At 44.1% G+C, this 23,725-nt stretch overlaps 1 protein-coding gene across 1 annotated transcript; it reads right to left on the reverse strand.

Moving 5' to 3' along the window:
- Positions 1-3,665: 3,665 nt before the first annotated feature.
- Positions 3,666-23,385, reverse strand: LOC136115525 (V-type proton ATPase subunit S1-like protein). Its single transcript, XM_065861707.2, has 7 exons — positions 22,869-23,385; positions 17,346-17,386; positions 16,465-16,526; positions 14,507-14,748; positions 10,238-10,288; positions 9,284-9,527; positions 3,666-8,086 (listed from the first exon to the last, which is right to left on the reverse strand). Exons 1-7 carry the CDS (start codon positions 22,961-22,963, stop codon positions 7,784-7,786), a joined length of 1,038 nt encoding a protein of 345 aa, XP_065717779.1. The 5' UTR covers positions 22,964-23,385; the 3' UTR covers positions 3,666-7,783.
- Positions 23,386-23,725: the final 340 nt, after the last annotated feature.

The following is a 23,725-nucleotide window of genomic DNA, read 5'->3' on the forward strand; positions in this document are numbered from 1 at the left end:
TGTGGCCAGGAAGGCCAATGGTACCTGGGGTGGATTAGAAGGGGTGGTCAGTAGGTCAGAGAGGTTCTCCTGCCCCTCTACTCTGCCCTGGTGAGACCACATCTGAAATATTGTGTCCAGTTCTGGCCCCTCAGTTCCAGAAGGAGAGGGCACTGCTGGAGAGAGTCCAGCACAGCCACGAAGATGCTGAAGGGAGTGGAGCATCTCCCGTGTGAGGAAAGGCTGAGGGAGCTGGGGCTCTTGAGCCTGGAGAAGAGGAGACTGAGGGGTGACCTCATTAATGTTTACAAATATATAAAGGGTGAGCATCAGGAGGATGGAGCCAGGTTCTTCTCAGTGACAACCAATGGTAAGAAAACGGGTAATGGGTTCAAACTGGAACCCAAGAGGTTCCACTTAAATTTGAGAAGAAACTTCTTCTCAGTGAGGGTGCCAGATCCTGGACCAGACTGCCCAGGGAGGTTGTGGAGTCTCCTTCTCTGCAGACATTCAAACCCACCTGGACACCTTCCTGTGGAACCTCAGCTGGGTGTTCCTGCTCCGGCGGGGGATTGGACTGGATGAGCTTTCCAGGTCCCTTCCAATCCCTGACATTCTGTGATCTTAGGCATTTCCTAATTTTCCTGACTTACTACCATGTACGAAGAAGACACGGAAAGAAAAAGACAGAAAAACAAGGGCTATATTAGATATCATTCTTCCTGAAAATCAGGAGGAGTTAAGTGGTTACTGGTCTGTTGAGTTCTTCAGATTTTAGACCAAAAAAAAGCTTTCTAGTGGGGTGCTAGGGTTCTACATACTTTTTTATTTTTTAGTTTTCTTTTAATGTCACATATGAAATAGGAAATGGATCATTTGGTCTTACAAATGAAAAGAGGTTTAAAGGCATGGATAGATACAGAGAGTCTTATGTCTCAGTCCAGACAAATTGAAGCCAGAGGCAGGACAGAAGATGCTGGTCTTCCTCTAAGATTCCCCCTGACGCAAGCTCTGAGGTCACGTCGTGATGGACTATGACGTTGCCGAGCAGTCCATTGTGACCAGGCGTCCCTCTCAGCTTATATCCGGGCGCTGAGCGTCACCCAGCTGTCTTGTGACTGCACTCCAGCCGAGTGAGTTGGCGCGGTTTGGAGTGTTGCGAGAGGCTGTTGTCGGTGCTGGTGTTGTGTTCGGGGAGTTGTTCCTTGCAGCTCTCAGTGCCCAACCCCAGAGCCATCGGAGGATTTTGCTGGGCCCTGCCAGGATCAGGCAAGCGGGGCAGGCAGGAGCCGGCTCACTCGCGGCAGCAGAGGTGAGCTGGGCAGGGACAGCTCACCCTGGGGAGCTGGGAGGCTTTCCTTCTGGAGGCACCTGGGCTTTTCTTCCAGCTCTCCCTGCGCCAGCCAACAACCGTGGCCTCTCTTGGTTTTCTAGTGTGACAGCGGCTGCTGCAGCGCTGGTGAGAGGGAGCAGCTCGACACCCACAGCTCCCAGCAGTCCACCAAAGGACGTGGAGACCATGGCCTCGGAGCTGGACACGCGCTGTGCCATCTGCCTGGAGAGCTGGGAGGAGGCCAGCTACGTGATGCCGTGCCTCCACCAGTTTTGCTACCCATGCATTGTGCGGTGGGCGGAGAGCAAGCCTGAGTGCCCCCTGTGCAAGAGGAGGGTGACATCCATCCTGCACTCCGTGCGGGGGGATGACGACTTCCAGGAGCACGTCATCCCAGCACCTGGGGCAGCAGCAGCTGTTGGCCGGCGGGCAGGAGGAGCTCCTGCAAATGCAGCTGCCCCCAGGGCTGCAGCAAGAGAAGCACGGCCTGTGGGGATGGTGACCGGGGCTGCTCTGCGTGGGCTCCGGCCCAGGGCGCGGGCCTCTTTTTTCCAGGACCACCCAGCTCTCCTGCAGCCCGTCCTGAGCTGGGTGCGTCAGGAGCTGCGCCAGCTCTTTGGGACACGGTCTTCCCGGGCAGGCACAGTGGAGGCGCTCGTCACCCCCATGCTGCTCCTCTTTGGGCTGGATGAAGATCAGCTGGTGCAGCTGCTGGAGGCCTCTCTCCAAAACCGAGCGGCGACGTTTGTGCACCAGCTGATTGACATCGCTGCGGAACTCTGCCGCAGGGAGGCTGAGCGTCGGCTGGGCCTGGAGGACGGCCGTGCTGCCGGGGAGCGGGAAGGCAGCCCCGTGGCTGCCCCTGGCCCCGTTGTCTCCCCAGGAGGATCTCCCGCGCCTGGCCCAGCTTCCTTCAACAGCTCTGAAGGCACCAGCGTGGACCTCCTCCCCAGCACCTCAGCAGCCGCCCTTCAGGACGGGCCCAGCAGCCCTCCCTCTGCCCCAATTCCTATCCATGGGGGGCAGGGAGAGCCCCAGGAGGAGCCTGACGGCGCTGGACCACGTCCATCTTCTCCCAGCTGGGGTAGAGAAGGCAGCTCTGCCAGGCCACGTCCATCTTCTCCCAGCCGGGGTAGAGAAGGCAGCTCTGCCAGGCCACGGCAAGCCCTGAAGAGGAAGGCTGGCAGCCCCGAGGACTCTTGTCCAGGCCCAAAGAGGCCACCCAGCCGGCAGCTCTAGAAGAACAGTCCAGGAGCTGCCAAAACCAGGGCTGGGCCAGCAGCTGGGGCATGAGCTGGCCCTCTAGGGCTTCCGGCCCTCTGGGAGTGATTACCAGGCAGTATAAGAAAATAAAGACCTGACAACCGCAGAGAAAGTCTCGGTGTTACTACCAGTGCAGGTGGGGTTGCTATCCCCGGCCACGCTGCTTCCTCCCCTTTTTCTGGGGCCTGTGCTCACCCTTTCCTCTCATTCTCCTTAGCAGAGCTGCTTGGGGCTTCTTCCTCTGCTCCTGCACACACTTGTTGCCCTGCTTGGACTCTCCTGATGCTGGAGCTGTGCTCTGCTAGCGCAGCTCTCCCCGGAGCAAGCGCCGTAGGTCTGAGGAATTTTACAGAGATGGCTCAGCAGTATCATCAGTTCCCGTTCACAGCTGGAAGGCTAAAGGTTTCCTAGACAAAACTGGCAGCTCCCAAAACTCCAACAAGGCTGAAGGAGTATTGTGTGTTATTCTTGATGCTGTTCTACACCCCAGCACTGAAGCAGGATGTGAAGGTTCTGGAATGTGTCCAGGGGAGGGCAACGAAGCTGGTGGAAGGGCTGGAAGGCTTGTCCTGTGTGGAGCGGTTGAGGGCTGTGGCTTGGTGTAATTTGGAGAGAAGTTGTCTCAGGGGCGACCTCATTGCTTTCTGCACCTTCCTGAGGAGGGGACATGGAGAGCATCTCCCATGTGAGGAAAGGCTGAGTGAGCTGGGGCTCTTGAGCTTGGAGGAGACTGAGGGGTGACCTCATTAATGTTTACAAATATATGAAGGCTAAGTGTCACAAGGATGGAGCCAGGCTCTTCTCGGTGAGAACCAATGATAGGACAAGGAGTAATGGGTTCAAACTGGAACACAAAAGGTTCCACTTAAATTTGAGAAGAAACTTCTTCTCAGTGAGGGTGGCAGAGCCTGGCCCAGGCTGCCCAGGGAGGTTGTGGAGTCTCCTTCTCTGCAGACATTCAAACCCGCCTGGACACCTTCCTGTGGAACCTCAGCTGGGTGTTCCTGCTCCGGTGGGGGCATTGGACTGGATGAGCTTTCCAGGTCCTTTCCAATCCCTGACATTCTGGGATTCTGTGATTCTGTGTGATTCTGTGATTTTCTACTCCCTGTGTTACTAAGAGGAGGTAAAATGCAGACAACCTGTAATGGCAACCATAACACTGGCCCAAAGCACTGGTGCTGGGTGTTAGAGAATCTTCTTAGGACGACTCTGTGTCAAGATTCTCCCATGTTAGACAATCCTCACAGAGGTGATATTCATATTTTTGCCAGCCTGTCAGACGTAGCAGCTCCAGCTCGGGAATTGTTCTCTTACTGACGCTCGTTGCTGTGCATGTACATAAGAAGCGGCAGTGAGAGGTAAGGTTCATTACTGCTCATGTTGGATACAGCTGTCAGGATTGAAGTGGCAACTTTTCCCTTTGTACCAGGCCACCGTTTTCCCTAACAGCCCTCTTTCTATGCTAGGGATAGTTTCTGCAACTGAAGGTTGTATCCAGCTTTTTGAAAGTCTCCAATTTAAAAAATAATAACAATAATTTTGTAATGTTATCATAATAATTTTTTAAAATCTGCCAGAAATACCCGTGCTGCTACAAGAAGAATCCATATTCAAAGGAGGGGAGGAAAATATTACCATTTTAAAAACTAGAAGGAAACAAATCTATTTCTTCTGGTTTGCTGGAATTCAGTGTTACTTACCAGCTATTGGACTCATTTTTATTTCTTGTCTTCACAGTGATCTTGGCTTTGATTATTCCTTGTGCATTTGTAACTAATGCTACACAAACAGTCCAACACTTCAGTTTGGACAACAGCACTAAACGCACTGCCTGAAATCCTAGTTTCCTGCAGATGTGAAGTTGCCTAATAGCGGGTTAAGGGGCAATTACATCAGATTTTATCCTGAGCAGCTGTAAAGTATAAGAAAGAAATGTATTTATTTGTTCAGTTCAGTGTTATCATTGCACAGAGAGAGCTGCATAGTCTATGAAATTTATCCTGTTTCCATTAAAGCAAATAAGACTCTTCCCTTTGACTTTGAGTGAGAGTGGACGGGGTCCTGATTTTGAAACAGCAAATCAGTTTTGAAAAGATGCTATAAGGCTTTTGATTAAATGAACATATGTATGCCGAAAAGGCTGCTGTGTTCTCATGCGGCAATGAAACTATGCAGAATGTGGACCACGTAAAAAAGCTTATGTTTTATTAATGAGTCTGTCAGTGCCAATGTAGCTTATTTTTGTAGCGAGCAAGTCATTTTAACTTGAATTTTCTTGTTTCAGGACCAGCCCAATCGAATGCCTATGTTGTTCCAAAATGTGCATTTGATAAGGATTGTTTGACACACAGAAAACATGGCTTACCAGGAATGCAAAAATCCACATGTTGTCTTTTTCAACTACGGGTGCTTGCTTTTATAATGGCACCAAAACCAGAAACTGCAATGACAATGATTTTTTCTTCTGGCGCTGTTTTTCCACTAAAGCATCATTAAATCTTTACAAATATATGGCTCATAATTCCCCCCATGATTAGTGTATTTATCCTTTCTAACTCTTGCTGGCACTTCTAACTGTGCTCTTCCATTCACGAGACCCTGAGTGTAATACCTGTTGTGTGCTGGTTTAGAAAACACTGAGAAAAGTAGAGGAACTTTCTTGACTATTTGTTATCTGTGTTTTATTTTTCTTGTGAAGTTTGCTTTATAAACAGCAGTTGTAAATTCATCTCTCTCGTTCAAGTGCATCCCTGCTGACAGGGCCCCTCTCATCTTTTAATTCTGCTCCAGAAATTCTGCACTGACACACGCTGGGGATTCGCAGTGCTGAGGCTCATGAAGTCAGGGGATATCATCTCACCATCAAAACTGGAACACATGTGGGGCAGAAAATAGCTAGGGAAGGAGGTTTTAGAAGGACACAAGGAGTGAGGGACATGATTAGAGGGAAGCTCCTTTATTCCTGATTTATCAGTCTCATAAGAACCCCTTATAGCAATGGTGCTAATTATTACACAGAATCACAGAATGTCAGAGATTGGAAGGGACCTGGAAAGCTCATCCAGTGCAATCCCCCCGCCGGAGCAGGAACACCCAGCTGAGGTTCCACAGGAAGGTGTCCAGGCGGGTTTGAATGTCTGCAGAGAAGGAGACTCCACAACCTCCCTGGGCAGCCTGGGCCAGGCTCTGGCACCCTCACTGAGAAGTTGTTTCTTCTCATATTTAAGTGGAACCTCTTGGTTTCCAGTTTGTCCCCATTACCCCTTGTCCTATCATTGGTTGTCACTGAGAAGAGCCTGGCTCCGTCCTCGTGATACTCACCCTTTATATTGCTTATTTAAAACATGCAAGAAAATGATGGGTCAGAATTACACTGACAGCACCATCAAATGCCAACCAGAAGGTTCAATGAGCTTTGTGGGGTGAGCTGGTACCCCAGAGCACGCGAAGTTTAGAGAGCACTGCTCTGTCCAAAGTCACCATGTGCAACTCTGCGGGGCGGGTAATTTACATCAGTGAATGACAGTAATTTTGACAGTCAGGCCACCACTGATGAGTGTCAGGTTTTCATTGCCTGACAGGCAAGCAAGCCCCAGGCACAACAGCGCTGCTCCCCAGACTCTGAGGAACATCACCTCCTCACCACTGGCATCCTGAACTCCTGACATTGTCATCAGCCGACATCTGTCATCGCTGTGTGTAAGCAGGGGGGACCAAGCCAGCAAGTGGTTTGCTACTCCACTCTTCACCTTCTCATTTTACCCTCATCCAGGTTTCCGCACATTCACATTCTTATTGGCTTCCTTTACGAAACTGATCAGGCTTGGCAGTAACTGGCTGCAGGCAGCCTTGCCAAGTTCCCAGAGGCTTGTCCCTTGTGTCTGGTCAGGGTTCAAAGATGCCTTATCTTCTTTTTTCCTCTGAAGTGCTTCCCAAAAATCAACTGCCCACTTTGGATTCCACACCTAGTCTGTGTGTCACCTGTGCTAATAAATAGGAGATCCTAGACACCTCTCAAGGTGTTTAGAGAGCACTGCAGTACAGTTTACAAAGACCACAAATGACTAATTACATCTATTATCTAGAATATTTTTTTAAAAGGAATTTGTTTGCTAAGTCTGGTTTTGCAGAATTTTTTCTAACATGCTGGGGTTTGTATTATTAGTGATTTAGTACTTTACTGTGTTCTTCCTTGCTAGAAGTCAGGGCAAAATTACAGGCTAATTTGGAGTTCCCAAACTTCAACTCTAAGAGAAGACAGGATGAGTGAGAACACTCAGAGGAAGAGTGAGAATTATATCACAATATCCTTTTTAACTGCTGGGGATCTTTCACTGCTTTGTTAATAGATATTTTCAATTACAGCACTGGCTGTCTCCATTCAGGTAACATTCCCAAGAGACTGATGGGATTTGATAGAAATTAACCTAGAATTACAGGGTATAATGCTCATAATCCGTCTTTTGGAGTGGAGTTGAGCCGGGAAGTTAAGGGTAAGCCTTTGACCAGATGTCTACTGTTCTCCCACAAGATCCTTACGGTAAGCCTCCAGCTTAGACAGAGAAACTTATCGAGACGCTGCTGTACCAGAGCCATTACTATTTCATCAGTGTAGCAGATAACACACAGCTTATATGGCTCCAAAGGATGAAAAGGAGTTTATGAGGACACAGAGGAGATGATGTAATTTGGAAAATAAAAGAAAAACATACACTGAGAAAGGAATGGATGCTATTTTGTCAGGATACAGAGTAGGGGAGATGAAGCAAATATAAAACCAGGGAAAAATCTTGCCTTCTGAAAGAATAAGCAAAGAGTTTTGATTTTCATTTGTTTGGGGTTTTTTTGTTGTTCCTTTTGAAAATTTATTTTGCAATCTTTTGTATCTTTATTAATTTCAAAGGCTCCATTACTGGTTCTTTCTTCCGGACTTGGTGAGCTGGCTGAAAAGATAAGAATTTTGGTTTTGTACTACAGGAATAAACTCCCATCTCATGAAATCTCCTACTCACTACAGAACTCTTCTCTCTCTTTGTTTCCCAAAGCATCTTCGAGATGCTTAGCAATAAATAACAGACAGTCACTGGCTAAACTGTCTCTTACCTACTTTTCCCTTCATCAGTTCGTGAAAAATCTGCACAAACTACATACGACAGTGCCAGCAGAAGAAAATACCACTTGTTTCACTGAGACAGATGCATACTGCTAAATATACATTTTACAGAACTGTTGGTTTCTAAGTTCATAGGACTCATTCCCACTGCTTCTCAGTGGCTCTTTCTCATCCCCCATGTCATTGTCTTTCATCTGTGCAAAATAGGCAGGAGAAGCTTTGCATTCATAGTGCCGGTCAAGAGATTTCAGGTGGATCAACATATGAAGAGCATAGGCAAGAACGAGCAGCAGAATCAGCGACATAACCAATCCCATAAGTATTGCTGGAGAGAAAAGGGATGCACAGTCTTTTGCATAGGCAAACTGTCCTTCTTGAATGTTAAAACCTTGAATCTACGAAGAGAACAAAAGGGTTTTTATTAATAACGTATTTGCTGTCTTGGTTACAAACAACTTCCTGAATTTGCTCCTTATGACAATAAAAATTTTTAATTTAATATCTGCTTATTGCAAAATTGTATCTATCAGTGCCAGCTGGAGTTCATGCTTAGGGTTTATCCAGGTCAGTCTTTTGGAAAATGCCAGTTACTCTAATCTCCTTCAGTCTGCTGCCCAAAGGATTTGCAGTTGTGTTTTAAACAGCATCTTCTATGATCAACCTTGATAGCCCAGTCATATTTAATTCTAAGTGTGGCACCCTTCATGTTAACAGTGCATTTCCATTATCATTTGTTGAGAATCTCCAGAGTCTCTGTTTTAAGCTGCGTAAACTCCAACACAACAAACAAGGAAATATTCTCAATTGCCTATCCTAACATTATAATTCTCTCAGCAGATCCAAGTGCGTGGCATATGGCAGCAAATTAGCTAAACTACATGAAGTTGCACTCAACTATGGCCAACGCCAGTAAGTCTTACATGGGGCTTCAGTTCTAACACAAAGTTTACCACATAGTTATTCAGAGAATTTACCGCCTGCTCCACTAAATTGGTCCACAGGCATTCATCACACGGTGAGAAAAGGGGATCAGCTTTCGCCCCTCAATCCCCTTTTTCAGTCATCCATGCCCTATAACTTGGGGGCTTAAAAGCAAGGCATTCTAGCCCAGATTTATTAGGCTCCCTTATTGCCAGACACAGAAAAATAGGCACTTTCAGAAGATGATTAATCTCATCCTAAAATAAGGATTTAAGATGCGTCAGAGGAATTATCCACTGGCTTTAGAGGCAGGCTGGGGTGACTATAATCAGGCCACAAGGTTAAAACTACCAGGCATCAAAAGTTAAAGGAGATGAATCCCACACTTGGTGACCGATGCCGTTATTGGTGTTGGGTTCAAGAGCTCAACTCAAAGAGGTGTAACACCGAAAGTTTAATTTACTCCCAAGACTAAAGGGAAACCCAAGCAAGATACTACAGAAAATCTATATAGCCTTTTGTTTCCTTCAACAGGAAGGTAACTATAATAATATAAGTTTTCATTTCTATTTCAAGTTCCACGGAAATCCTGTAAACTGTCCAGGGAAGGTCACTGTATTTTCCCATCAGTCCACCTACGGGATCCATTCGGCTTAATTCCATTACATTACCTGGAAATCAGTAAAAGTGACTTCCCAAAGCTTTGAAAGATCATTTGCAGAGCTGGGTATGAGGAGCGCATCATATCTCTGCAAGCTGCTCACATGTTCACAGTGGTAGGAGTAACTTGCTGGTGCATATATTCTGGTCGCATTAAACGTTGCTTGTATGGAGTGGTTGTAAAGAAGTTGCAGCCTGTGTAAACTGAACCAGTTCTGAACCGACATCTGGTAATAGTTGGTTGTTAATAAGAATCTGAAAATGTTGTATGGGAAAAGAGATTAACAATAAAGCAAGTCTAAGGGCTGGAATTATTTAATTCACATGTTGAACAACCTTAGAAAGCACACTGACATTACCAGAGTTTCATCCAGGTGTATCAGTGTGAGCTTTAGCTCCTTCTCTTGAGTCTGGAAAATGATTTGTTTCTTCACTGTTCCAGCTGAAGGAATTTGCTGCTCTCCCACACAGTGGGAGAGGTAAGGGATTTTTCCTGAACGACTGTGAAAAATCTATATGCAACACTGGTATCCTACTTTTCACCCAAGATATAAAGTCATTTATCATTAAATGCTGTTTCCTTTGATGACAAAGAAGCAAACATGAAGTAGGTCACAGTGTGATGTCTGAGCAGCCCATGTTAACAGTTCTTGCAGCACAATCCACAGACAAAAATGTAACTAATTAGCAATGTTTAGAAAAATCTCAGACATGGGAGATTCTATGTGAAAGAGATGACCTGAACTTTTTTCAGCAATAGAAAAGTCAACACAGAAGAAGAAATTATTTAATAATACAAGGCAAGTAAAAGACAGACTTATTAAATGCAGGTGTCTTGATTATACAATCAACAATTCCATCTCATTATTTTTGCTTACACAAATTCTCCCAAAACAAACTTCCAAAGCAACTGCAAAACAATCTATTTTAACATGTGATTACCTAATATTTTCATGTAAACTTACCTAATAACAAGTCCCTTGAGATTGCCAATGTCACCAAACTTCAGAGAAAGCCTAGGTCAAAAAGCAAGTAACATCAGGCTTGACAAAAACTTCAGCAATCTTAACAGAAAAAAGCAGCACAGAAGGTTAAGTGTAGTTATACATGGAGGTTTTTGCTCAGTATACCTCTTAATCAGTGAGAAAAAGAAACAAAAGCATTAAATCTTCCTCCAGTGAAATCCAGTAGTTCAGCTCCAGTTTGAAGGAGGCCTGGACTATCCAGAAAGAAGAGAACTGCATGCTCAACTTTCAGCACAATCCAGTTCCACTGCTTCCAACATCAGACAACAATCGGGTTCATTTGATCTGTGTTCTCCTTCTCAAGCCATGTTTTCTTAGTTATGAATCACCTCAGCATGTCATTAGACAGCGTAAATAGCCACATTATTCTCGTCCTTTTAGATACTAGAGCATAACAAACGCAGATGTCATTTGAGTTCAAATTTCACACATCTCCATCACTGGAGCAATATAAATGGGCTGACTGTGAGACAGCTCTACAAAGCTCATCTCTGGTGAGAAACTAATGCATACTTTACTGTCCTACATCTCTGGAATTAACGCATGGTAGCACTGCAGGATTAAGCAGTATACATTTTTTGGCTTAAGAAAAACATTTTTCCTCTTAAAACCTGCATAATAGATTCTCACTATTGACATAAGATTTTCAGACTAAGCCAAAGCACAGTGAAACCAAGCAGCATCTCAGAGATTTCTGAACCTAAAGCTGAAGAAAACTAAAAAAAAGAAAAACACAACCACAAAACAACAGCTATAGCTATGATTTCATATGAGATCTAGACTTCTTGGCCTTGATTAATATTGGTCCAACAAACCAGGACACTGAATTTATCCCTCGCTTCATTACTAAGGGAAATCACAGACAGTTGAGGATCAGACACAGAGGAATACAGCACTAAACTCAGTGACCTGATCCAGAAGTTAGTGCACTAAAAAAAGAAAAACCACAGGTTGGACTATTATATTCATTTAGCAAGTACGTCTATGTTCAGTGCCAAATATTTTCTCCTGTTTTCAGCTACTTCACATTGATCAGACAGTATTGAAAGCTCACCTACAGACATCTTGAAAGCTGACCTAAAGCCACAACACAGTATTATCTTAACAAAGAAGGCTGGAGAAGGGAGAAGTTTAAAGACTTTTCCAGGGCGAGAAAAGCTGGGCAACGCATCCTGTGAGTACTCAGCCATCAACTGGCATAATTTAGGTCTGAGATTAGCTGAGAAGGCTGAGATTACAGAGCAACATTCAAGGCAGTTTTTCCCTTTCTCTGCTACAGCCAAATGCAGCTTGACTGAAAATCTAACCCAAGACTCGTATTTGGCAATTACACTGACTCGAATCCGGACTCATGAGACCAGGTTATCCATTTTCCTATATGTAAAGCATGATTTCTACCTACAGGAACCTTGATCAGTACTTCAATTCTGTCAGTGACAATGGATGAATGGATAATTGAAACATACAGTTTCTAATAACTTGATACATGTGATCTAGCAGAGATGCCACAGATCTGGTCAAGACGTTGGACAAATCTCTCCTAGCAAGAGCTCAGAATAAGACAGGCTTTCTTGGTTACGATTCTAGAGCACATTCAAAGGGCAAGAGTCAGTGCGACTCATATTTCTCAATGTACCCCAAATAAACAAAACATGCAAGAAAGCAAAACCATTGGGAAGGGATAGGATTTTCCTCTCTCTCTCCACAGAAAAAAAGGAGAAAAAGCTCAGTAGTCACAGTATGTTTCTTGATCCCAGCAAAAAATGGCAGCCTCAGCTTCAAACTAAACATCAATGTCCTGCCTGCCTTTAGCAGCTGTGTCCCTAGTTCAGGGTTACTCATAAAACTGCAGGAGAAACAAAGAGAAAGATCAGAAGACGTGGCAGATCAGATGGCTCTGCATCCACACATTCTGAGATAAACGTCAGACACGGTGAAACACTGATAAAAGGCATGTCAAGCGGTATGTTGTAAAGTTCTTCTGCTTCCTGACTCTTCCTGCAGCTTTTTTAATGAATAATGCATTCTATGAATCCCAAATATCTTCTAACACAATGTATCAACCAGAACATACAGCCCTGTGGTGGCTGACCCCAGCCAGCAGCTAAGACCCACACAGCCGTTCACTCATGCCCCCACCACCACCCTACAGCAGGACAGGGGAGAGAACTGGAGAAGTAAAAGAGAGAGAGAAATCTTAGGCTAAGATAGGGTTTAATAAGTGAAGGAAAGAGGGGGAAAAATATCACTGGAGTTTCGCAAGGACAATCACTGACCATGTCCCACAAGTAGACCAATGCCCAGCAAATCTCTGAGCAATGGCCACCCTGGAAGACACAACCCCTGCCCACTTCTGCTTCCTCCACCCCACTTCTTGTCGCTGAGCATGATGTTATAGAATCATAGAATCATTTGGTTGAAAAAGACCCTCAAGACTGAGTCCAACTGTTGGCCTAACACTGGCCCTAAACCATGTCCCTAAGAACCTCATCTGTGGCATGGAATATAACTTTGGCCAGCTCAGGTCAGCTGTCCAAGCACTGCCCACTGCCGGCCTCTTGCCAACTTCAGCCTATCCACCGGGGGTAGAGCAACAAACAGAGAAAACCTGGACACTGTGCAAGCACTGCTCAATGAGAGACAAAACAGCGGCGTGTTATCAACACTGTTTTAGCCACAAACACAAGAGAATTATCTCTCTGTCCCAGACAGAGCCAGGACAAGTCCTAACCTCTTAGAACTCAGTATTTACAGAATGAACCATCCACTACTGCAACCAGACTGCAGAGGCACCTGTGACAGATCGGCAGACAGAGCAGCCCACTCAAATCAAACCATCTCCAAACAGCAGCTTCACCACCGCACTGTCTTCCTGAATTTTCAAGCCTTATGAACAACCATAAAACTATACTTTGTGTTTTAAAACCCTTACTTTTGCATGAGTATATTTTCTATTAGCTTACAATCATTACTAATAAGACCAAGATGAAATGCAGACCAGAATAGAAGAAGGAATGTCTGTTATTTTTTATTTTTAAAATAATACTATTCCATTTTCTACCTCTGCCTCTCAAAACCTAGCACTGGATTAGTTCACATGCTGATGAAAGATAACTCAGACTGCCTTGTATTTAACAACTACGGCACCATGAGCAGAAAACCTGGCTTCTTTTTCAACTATGCTTTTAGTTTTCTTGTAACCTTACTAAAATTCCTGTACACCTTCAGTTACCCTTCATGGATGTATAATCAGGAAGAGCTAACACTTTCTGTGGAAACATTTTTAGATGCACAGGTGAAATGTTTTATAGGAGCTAAATAAAACTTCTGGTTTTGGTCATGTTTTTATGCTTGTGTGTCATTACAGATTTCAACTCCGTTTACGTGGTAGACTCAACACTCATGCCCTGTTACGTATCCACCTCCTAATTCTCAGACTGTTGCCTACCAGAGTGGAATCAACAACCCGGTGTTAGACATGAAGCCAGACAGCATGCATGGAGGAAGTGGTCAGGTACACAATAAAGGAAATACAAAACTATATGCCATGAGATCAGAGGATTTCGGATCCAGTCAGATTAACATACAGTTTTCACTCAGGTTTAGCAGGAATAAAGCATCGTGCTGTTCATGCTGAAGAAATTAATGGTAGACTGGGTGTTCAGGTGTTCAGAGACTCTTTGGGTCACATGCAAACCCGTAGTGAAATCACTCTTTGGGTTCAGAAATTCACGGATCATATCCTGGGACTTTGGGCTACATAACTGCTTCTAAATACACATCTGCATGGCTTACATTAGTGCTGACAGATGTCCTACAAAGGCATAAGTAGTTGTGCACGGCCACCCCCTAAGCCCGCATATTCAGCATAGGATCCGCTACGCAGTCTCCCAAGCAGCTGTGTAAAACAGCTGGAGACTAAAGAGGTCCAACACCTTCAGCCTCACAGGCACTAGCACCAAATCTGGCTGGCCACAAGGATTGACCACACTGCTGCAAGAGATGAAGACAGCTATAAGTACATTTATGTGGCCCATGGAAGACTAGTCTGAAGGTATATAACCCAGGCTACCCTTCTGCCTGCAACGTCAGATCATTATAGGAAAGAGTGTGGCCCTGCGGCTCTACACCATGTAATACAAGGTTTGTTTTCCTTCATTATATATTTACTATACTTGTTATCTGGTACTAGGTAGAATGCCACCTTACATTGCATTATCTTCACTGCAGTTTGAATCTCCAACATCCACTGTTGCGTGGACACCAAATGTCTTCTCCGTCAAATCCAGCTGCGTGTGGTTTTCAAACTTAATCATGATCCTCTTGGCCCAGAAGAGAATGCAGGGGATGCCATTTACCGTGACGTTGAGAGGGCTGGAGTGGCTGTGGGTGAATGGCCTCCAGGACGCTCTTTCCCACTGTTCTTTCCTGCTCACGTTGTAGCTGACAACCTGATTGACCACATAAAATATCAGTATCAGAAGACGCATATTTCAGGAGTTACTCTCCATCCTACCAGAATAAATGACACCAGCACTTGCAGAGCATCTGTGGAGCCAGCGCTCAGCCACAGCAGTACCAAACAGCAAAGAATTCTCCCACCATGGGAATGGCATCATACAGACCTCTAGCTCCAGCACAACTGCCCAGACAGCAAATATAAGTGGTATTTATTCTATCTGGGAAGTATCACCCGTGAAAAGCACATTCTTAGCACGCTCCCATCTCACTGTGGAACTGCCCAACATAAAAAATTGAAGCAAAGCTAGAATTACAAGGTGCTCACCCCAGCAGAAGATTCTGTAGGACACCTGTAAGAATTACTTCAACACAGTACAGAGGACTCAGTTGGGTCCACAGACACAGCTTACCATGCTGAAAGCACACCAGGCAGCTATCTAGGTGAAAGAAATGCCCAAGTCTACATCTACCTAGAGACAGTCTGGCTCCTGATGGCTTTAAAATCAGGAAAATGCCTGCTGCAGAACAGGATGGCTCAAGGACAGATCCCTGCCTTTTCAAAATCAGTCATTTGCAAGGTTAAAATCTGGGGACTGCAGCTTCCGTACCACCTATAGACATTAGAAAAAAGCTATCATCTCTTCTAAGCTAAACATCATAGCAAAAGAAGCACAATTTGGCATCAGGTAACATAATTTGAAACAGTGAGTCAGGGCTTAGAAAGGACTTCAAAATTTAACTGTCATTTTCCTATTTCAAGCTAAATTTCCAGACACCAACTCTTTTCCATCTATGCAGACGTCCTATCTGACTATGACAACTCATACAATGTCTGCCTGGCTGTTTTGCATGTCATATGATTAAGCAAGTTCAAATCATGTACAAACGAGAGACGTATTCTGAGTCTGAGCCATAAACAGCATCTTACCAGGCTCCAGAAGGGACACGGTTAAGCTCCAGAGCTTTGTCTTGGCTTAAAGAGAGATTTTTTTTTTCTGTTCAGATTAGCAAATCACGTCTCCCAGCTCAGACCCTGAAAGACCCCTTTTGATACTTGACCTTACATATGGCACGAGACTGCTTTAGGATTAAAATTACTAAGTACTCACAGCAACAAGCCGAAAACAAGGTATGATCAGGTCAGAAAATGTGATGCAACAGCCAGCAAGAAATATTGACTATAATAATTATATAAATTATAAGACTGTCTTCTCAGAAGTACAGATGAGAGAGATTAAATCAACAGATTATTTACATTAGATTGACTAATTTGCAGGGTTTTCGATAAGGAAGCTTTTTATGCTCGGTTTTTGAGAAGACCTACAAGCTGGACTCAGGAAAAACTCCAACTAAATTTAAACAATCAGTAGTTTTGCTTCAGCTATTCTGTTAGTACCAAGTGATATAAGGAAAATACCAGCTGCAGCAGTTAAATGGCACTGTACAGAATGCAGATGATAGGATTTGGTGCACAAACCCACTGCCAGTCAGCACCAGCAATGACAACTGAAGTCTTATCTCACTTCTCAGAGAAGCAGGAGGTATCTTGTACAGCAGGTAATGAATCAGCAACACATTGCAATGATTTAGATGGTTTTGTTGGCTGTTTCTTGTAAGTAGCATGTTATTTAATCTGAAAATGCAAACTAAAATATATCAATGTGCCATGAAAAAGCTACACAGATAACAGTTCCTTCAAAAATTACCTGTGTAATTGCTACTTGATTTATGTTAAATTTTGGCTTCACACCACCATCATAACGTCGATCTGCAGAAGAAAGTGTCTTATTAGCCTACAAAGAAACATTCAGTCATTCATATATGCATACTCTTGCATGTTCTTATGCAAACAACAATTATTTCTGCATGAAACTCAGAATACCTGAGTTTCTTTTGGAAAATACTTGTCTTGTTGCAAATACTGCTTTCAATACATCCATTTTCTAGTTTACCTTACTTGTACAACAAGGTTCCTCTTCTTTCCATTGAACATCTTAGCACCCTTACTGGAAAAAACTGCAGTCCCCCAAAATGACAGGATTCAGCCTATACCTGCATTTATTCATCCCAAACACATTAACAAAAGCTTCTTCTTTCTTCATACAGCAGACTCTATTGTCAAAGATGGTTTGTTGCACTGCACGGCAAAAACATGTAACTATGGGTAGGAATTTCTTCCCCCGCACTGGCCAGAGATGGGAAGCTGTGACAAACAACCTGACAGTCTGGCTGCTTGCCAGGAGAGTGAAGTTTCACAGATAACAGATCATTTCATGGACATTCTCACAGCTCCATCCTTCAAAGATTCAACTCTGTTTTCACTTGGTTAAAAAAAAAAAAAAAGAGTGAATACTTCTTCCTTCCACATTCTTGCTATATCTCAAGAATCAGCCAATAAATGATTATTTTAACCCGGCAAATCCTTTAAAGGGTCTTTTTTTAATTGGGGATATGCTTGAACAATACACTTGCAAGAAGAGTCACGAGTGCCAACAGAAACAACACCTGGTGGGAATGAAGATCTTTTACAGCCATACTAACAGAGTCAGTATCCAGCCATTCAACCCATTCAACTACACAGCCTTACCATTTCTTTGCAGAGAATCTTGATCTGGGAACACACTTGAACTAGAAGAGAGGAGAAAAATATTTACTGTACAGCATCTGGATTCAAAGTCTCCAGCAAGATCACTGTGGAGAGCTCCTGTTCCTTTTTCATTCAATAAAAGTTCAAAACACAGGGTGTTTCAAAAAGATGGATGCAATTTCAAAGCACTCATGATTTCAGACTGGGTCCACTCTTTTAAAACACCCTGTAGAACCCATATCCTTGGCCAGTTAATGTCACAGGAACAAAGCAAATTAACCCTAAAGCCACTGCACCCAGGTTAAAAATGCCTCATTCTCAGAGATCCCTCAGGTGCATCAGACCCATGTCCTTATCATGCAGACCAAGGCTTCATCACCCATCTCGACCCTTTCCCTGGGACACCAGTTCTGGGTTGGAGACTGAGCCAGCTTCAGCCCACAAGCAGGGGAACGCAAGGACAGCGCTGAACCATCCTCAGCCCCAGTGAGGGTCAGAAGCAGTGCATGGCATGTCTCCAAGACAGAGCAAATGCTCTGGACTAGTACGCCTTAAGCCCAGATGTATAGCCACCTAAAGACAGCTCCCGAATGGTTCCAGACAATCCCAAACCCCATGGAAGCTGGCTGCAAGGTAGGGAGCAAGTGAAGCACTTCTCAAGTAACAACTACCAGGCTTGTGAAATTTCCAGCCTTTGATTTTCTTCCTTGGTGTAATTTTGCCGTAAGTCTTCAGCTGGTGTCAGTGTGATCTATATTCCTGAACTAGAGAGTGAAGCCCAGTAAATTCACATACACCACCAAAAGACCAACGAGAACAAGCACTCCTGCACCCACAGCTGAGCATCGTCCCACAGAGACCCCACACACGCTGCCATCCACCTTCTTCTCTTGCCTTGTTTCTTAGTGACTTCCCAACCCACCACAAAAGCAGAATACTTGAAAAGACACACCCAAACACCAGCACACGAGGACTAAGAATAAAAGCAGTTTTCAGTATGTATGTGTAAGTTGTACGACAAGGTATTTGAATTGCAGGGTCCGGCCTTGGCCTTGCTGCGGAGCCCAGAAACAGCTGCAAGAACCCACTCCCTGATGGACTCCCTGGGTAGGGGGATCTGTGTTACCCCCTACCACGTACTGCAGGAGTGATCCCAACCTAATTTCTGTCAAAGCGTCCTTAATGGCAGACAAATATGAGTCCAAACAATGTAAGAGCAATAAAGGAGAAAGGTGCGATGGCTTAGAGCCTGCCTGTGGCTCTGGCAGTCAGGGTGCTTGACCACACTGAACCTGGTTCACATGAAACCCACGGCAATGTGACCAGCTTCAGGAAAGCCTGGATTTCACATGCAATGGTTTGTTTGCACTTGTGCTTCAGGAGAGCAGCAGGCTCTTTCATCTGATCAGCATCCCTCCTGCAAGAACCACAGAATCACAGAATTGTTGGGGATCATCCAGCCCAACCCACCTGCTAGAGCAGGTTCACCAGAGCAGATCACACAGGAAGGTGTCCAGGTGGGTTTGAATGTCTGCAGAGAAGGAGACTCCACAACCTCTCTGGGGAGTCTGGTCCAGTGCTCTGGCACCCTCAAAGTAAAGAAGTTTCTCCTCATATTCAGATGGAACCTCCTGTGCTTCAGTCTGTGCCCGTTGCCCTGTCATTGGGCACCACTGAAAGGAGTCTGGTCCCATCCTCTTGACATCCATCCTCGAGATATTTATAAGCATTGATAAGAAAGCTCATGGCCCATCTGGAAATCACTATGTTGTAGTATGCAGACTAAAACACTGGGATGAGAGGAGATTGGCGTAAAATTGCATAATTCACTTTATAATAATTGCGTAATTCACTTCACCTGAAATTTTGTATGTTGTTACGGGAAGAGGAAAGGTTATTTTTGTTTTCTTGATAGTCAATTAAAAAAAAAAAATCATTACTTATTTTCTCATCTGGGGTAAGGCTGATACCTTGGCCATTGAGGAATGCGTAGGCAACATCAAGCCTATCAAGCGCTTACAATGAATATATGAGGCATGCCCATTGTGAATGTGCCTGTGGGGTTACAATCTGAGCAGAACACTTCTAGCGAACCTCCATGCAGCCCAAAGGGACAGGTTGGGAGCTTGTGACAAAGCAGTTTGACTCCTCTACATCAGATGTAAAAACACGGCAACACGTAGCCTTGCTGTTCCAGAAGAAATGTCAACGTTCTGCTCTCAGCATGAAGATACTCAAATATAGATGAATGTGCAGAGCTAATGAAATATTCATGCTTTGATGAGGAACGCAGCAGAGAGTGACCTGGGAGCCACCGCTAAGTACCACAGTATGACAAACACCATCAGCCCCATGGCAGGCACACATGGGAGGCACACAAGTAGAATCGTAGAACAGTTTGTGTTGGAAGGGACCTTCAAAGCTCATCCAGTGCCACCCCTGCCATGAGCAGGGACATCTTCACCAGCTCAGGTTGCTCAGAGCCCTGTCCAGCCTGGCCTGGGATGTCTCCAGGGATGGTTCATCCACCACCTCTCTGGCCAACCTGGGACAGGCTCTCACTACACTCAAGTGTCAAAAATTTCTTCCTCATGTCCTACAGCAACAGGCCCTGCTGAAAAGTCTGTCCCCATCTTTCTAACCGGCTCCTTTTAAGCACTGAAAGGCTGCACTAAGGTCTCCCTGGAGCCTTCTCTTCTCCAGGCTGAACAACCCCAGCTCTTTCAGCCTGTCCTCATAGTAAGTAACTATATATGGTAACCATATATAGCATACATAAGTGAAGCAGCTCCACCAAAGTACTCCTGTTCCTCACTCTGTTTATTATGCTGGCTGCCTCCTCACCTCCTGCACAACACATGCAGCCCCGTTAGAGGAAGGAGAAGGACAACCACCATGGCAAGGCTGGTGGTCACCGCTTTGTCCCACCACAGACTGACCGCTGTGGCACTGACAGTCTATCAGCGGCATACAGGAAGGATCCCCTCGCGGTTTTTGGGCAAGCATGAGTTGACATTGATGTTATCAGGTCTGTCAGCTGCCTTTGACACTCATAACCCCAAGGTGTCACAGACGTACGTGATCTGTGACAGAAACGGTTGGCTTTCCGTAGCCATCCAGCTGTCAACTCGGCAGCCTTTCCAGTCAAAAGGCAAGCTGGAGAATTCACAGGCAATCTCTGGCTGTGAGGAACTTTTGCCATCAGCTAGAGCATGTTTAATAGAACAAAAAAATTGAAAGAAAAAATGGGAAAATAACAACACATAAAAATAACAACACATAAAAACTTTAAATACATGTATAAGAGACATGAAACTAAACAGTGCTGGAACTGCCTTCTTCACGGCCTGCAAAACTACCAGCAAACAGTGGCTATGCCTGCAAACCAGTGACAGAAAATTATTTTGAGCACACTGAATTAGACTAGAATTTCATCATTTTTTTTCAATCACTCTACCCTAAAACTTCAGATTTGGTTGCACACATGGTATATGTTTGGATGACCAATATTTTTCCTTACCAGGTATTAAATAACTAGACCAGATACACCCAGACATGCACGTTGTATGTTGAATTTACCACACCAAGTATGTCAGGAGCCCACACGAAATTGGATTAGCCCTAATACAAAGCAGCGGGATGACTAATCGCTATGTAAAACCCAATTAAATAAGATTATAAGTATAAAGAAGTGTAAATTCCCTCTTATCAAATTACATTATCCATCTACATAAGATAACCAAGTCTGGCTTGCTTGCCTGGAAAAGTTCACATAGGCTCCAGCCCTGGACTTTCAGGTGAGTGCTCTTTCATCCACTCAGAATAACAAATAACTCACATCGTCTTTTACTCTTCATACAGCTCCTCTGACAAACTGCATCAGATGGCAAAATGTGCTCTACTGCAGTATTTAAATTCCTTCAGAATTATCAGACTAACACTGTCCAGCTCAGACTACTTGACTGGCTGCTGGAATAGTTTCAATTAATTCATGAAGCATTTAATTGGGAAATAACATGTGAACCTTCAAACACACTAAAAACAAAGATATGTCGAAAGGTGAATGTTTGCTGAGCAGCTGGTAGCAACGAACAGGCTGTAGTCCTAGAGACACTGCTCATAAATAATTTCAATGAAGTTGTTAAAATTATAAATGTGTAAGCCCGAGGAGCCCAGATTCAGGGCAAAAAGGAGTTCCTTCTCAAAAACATCCTAACAAAAATGTTATTAAATTTTAAATGCAGCTATTTAAGTTCTATCATTAAGAAATATCTACAAAGCCCATGACTCTTACAGTTTAAATTTTAAGCATTATGTCATATTTTGGCAGCCTTGTGTGATTTGACACAGGGAGACAGATTTACATAATTATTTTACAATGTACTGAGTACTGGACGCCCAATAAAAACTGGATCAGAACAAGAAGATACTCAAGCTTTCAATTTTAATATTAAAAAAAAAAAAAACTAAAAAACTGAGCTCATAGAACTTATAGCAAATTAGCAGTGTACAGGCACAATCCCACTGCCACTGAATGCAAAGGTAAAATCTCCATCCAATTCACTGACACCAGGATCGCAAGTTCATTTATTGATATTTATTGTAATAAAATTCATGTAATGATACACTGCTTGCTCTTTCTCAGATTTTGATCTGATTGCAAAAAAGCGCAATTATACTAAGAAGACATTAACAAACCTAAAAACTGGCAGAGGAGAACAGCAAGTAAGCTATTTAAATGAAAACATATTGTAGTATTTATCGGTAACTGACTACCAGATCTCTTAATACAAGCTTAAGCAAATCACCACATGTCATGTCCTTTTTGCTTTAAACGCACAGATTTCACTGCCAGCTGTGATCTTTATCAGCATATATGATCTGTGTGTTATCAGTAACTTTGGGGCACATTCAACTAATATAGTTTTCATTTTGTAATGCCTGGCTCTATGAAGTCCCCTCTTTCCCCTGCTGTGATTTGGGCTTCATATTTGTGTTTCATGAGAGAATGAAATAGCACTATAAGCAATGATAAGTCCAAATATCTAGTAATTTCATAAGTTTAATACTTCTTTGCAATATTGAATTCATGCTTCAAAAATAAATTCTACACAAGTACAATATTTTAGCACCTATGTTGCTTGGAGTATTTTTCACACTCTTGCTGTTATTCTATTTATAGCTTCATTTTTACAAAGGCCAGGGAAAGTCAGTGTGACAGTCATTAAAATGTAATGAAATATAAGACAGATGCCCAGAAAACACTCATTTAAAAACCATTTCTAGTGTCGTTTATAAAATTGTTTTAAAGTTACATTTTTAAGGCAATGTAGACTTCAAAATAATTCATTTCTGCATTAGCCCCGGGTTTTTTCAAACCTGAAAAGAAAAATGAAATCACATCTTGATATTCTAAACTGCAGTTGAACCTGCTTCCACACAGCACAAAAAAAACAAATTACAACATTTAAAATACGAACTCGACTCCACCGACAGTTTCTGGACACACACTCAGTCACTGACCTGTCATCCGCTGTCGCAATCATTTTCTCCACAGGCACCGTGAATCCCACGTACAGAACGAGCAGGAGAAAGCCGAGGGCAGCGTTTCTTTCCATGGAGAAGAGCGCCGGTGCCTCCACACCCAGCACATCTGCTCCTCTGGTCCAGCATCAGCCCGTGCTCCGCCTGGCAGCCTGACAGGCAGCAGATCCAGCCAGTCGGGGACGGGATTCACCACCACATCACCGCACCGGTACCCACGGGAGAAATCTTCGTGTGCTCGGATTTACTCTGACGGCGGACGCCTACTGCTGGGACACGCCAGCTTCCTGGTGAATTACAGATCACACATCCTGGGGAAATTATATCAGGCTGTTTGTTAAGGAAAAAAAGAAATAAAATCAGATGGTCTTGCCCAGCTCTAAAATCACACTGAAGAGCACTTCTTACCTGCACTCAATCCTAAGCTTAAAGAAAGGTGAAGGTGCTGTTTCCAAACAGCTCCAAAATTTCTCCTTCCATATCATACCCAGAGAAAGAATTACATGTATTTTGAAGTCTTATAATACCTTCAGAGTAATAGTATTATTCCCATTTTACAGTTGTGAAAGGAGACGCAGCAAGCTTAGAAATCAAATCTTTGCAAGCAGTTTCCTTTCTTCAACACTTCAGCTTGTGCGTGTCCAGCTTCCTGGCTCAACTGTTTTTATACTCACAGAGAACTCTAGGCCAGAGCACAGCTGTTAAATGCCCACAGAATCACGTTGCCTCCGTTTCTGGACTGTCAGACTAAGACAGCAGGGAGCACACACATCACTGTGACAATGGCAGGCTGGCTCTGGGACGGGTCAGTTCTCAAAAGACACACGGGTCACGGG

Source organism: Patagioenas fasciata, chromosome Z, assembly GCF_037038585.1.
Source record: "Patagioenas fasciata isolate bPatFas1 chromosome Z, bPatFas1.hap1, whole genome shotgun sequence".
Taxonomy (NCBI): domain Eukaryota; kingdom Metazoa; phylum Chordata; class Aves; order Columbiformes; family Columbidae; genus Patagioenas; species Patagioenas fasciata.

Coding starts and splice junctions, on each gene's coding strand:
- LOC136115525 (XM_065861707.2), bottom strand. CDS start 22,963: ATGGAAAGAAACGCTGCCCTCGGCTTTCTCCTGCTCGTTCTGTACGTG. Junction 14,749..16,464: donor ATCAAGTAGCAATTACACAG/GTAATTTTTGAA, acceptor GTGGTCAATCAG/GTTGTCAGCTACAACGTGAG. Junction 8,087..9,283: donor TCACTTTTACTGATTTCCAG/GTAATGTAATGG, acceptor TTCTCTTCGTAG/ATTCAAGGTTTTAACATTCA.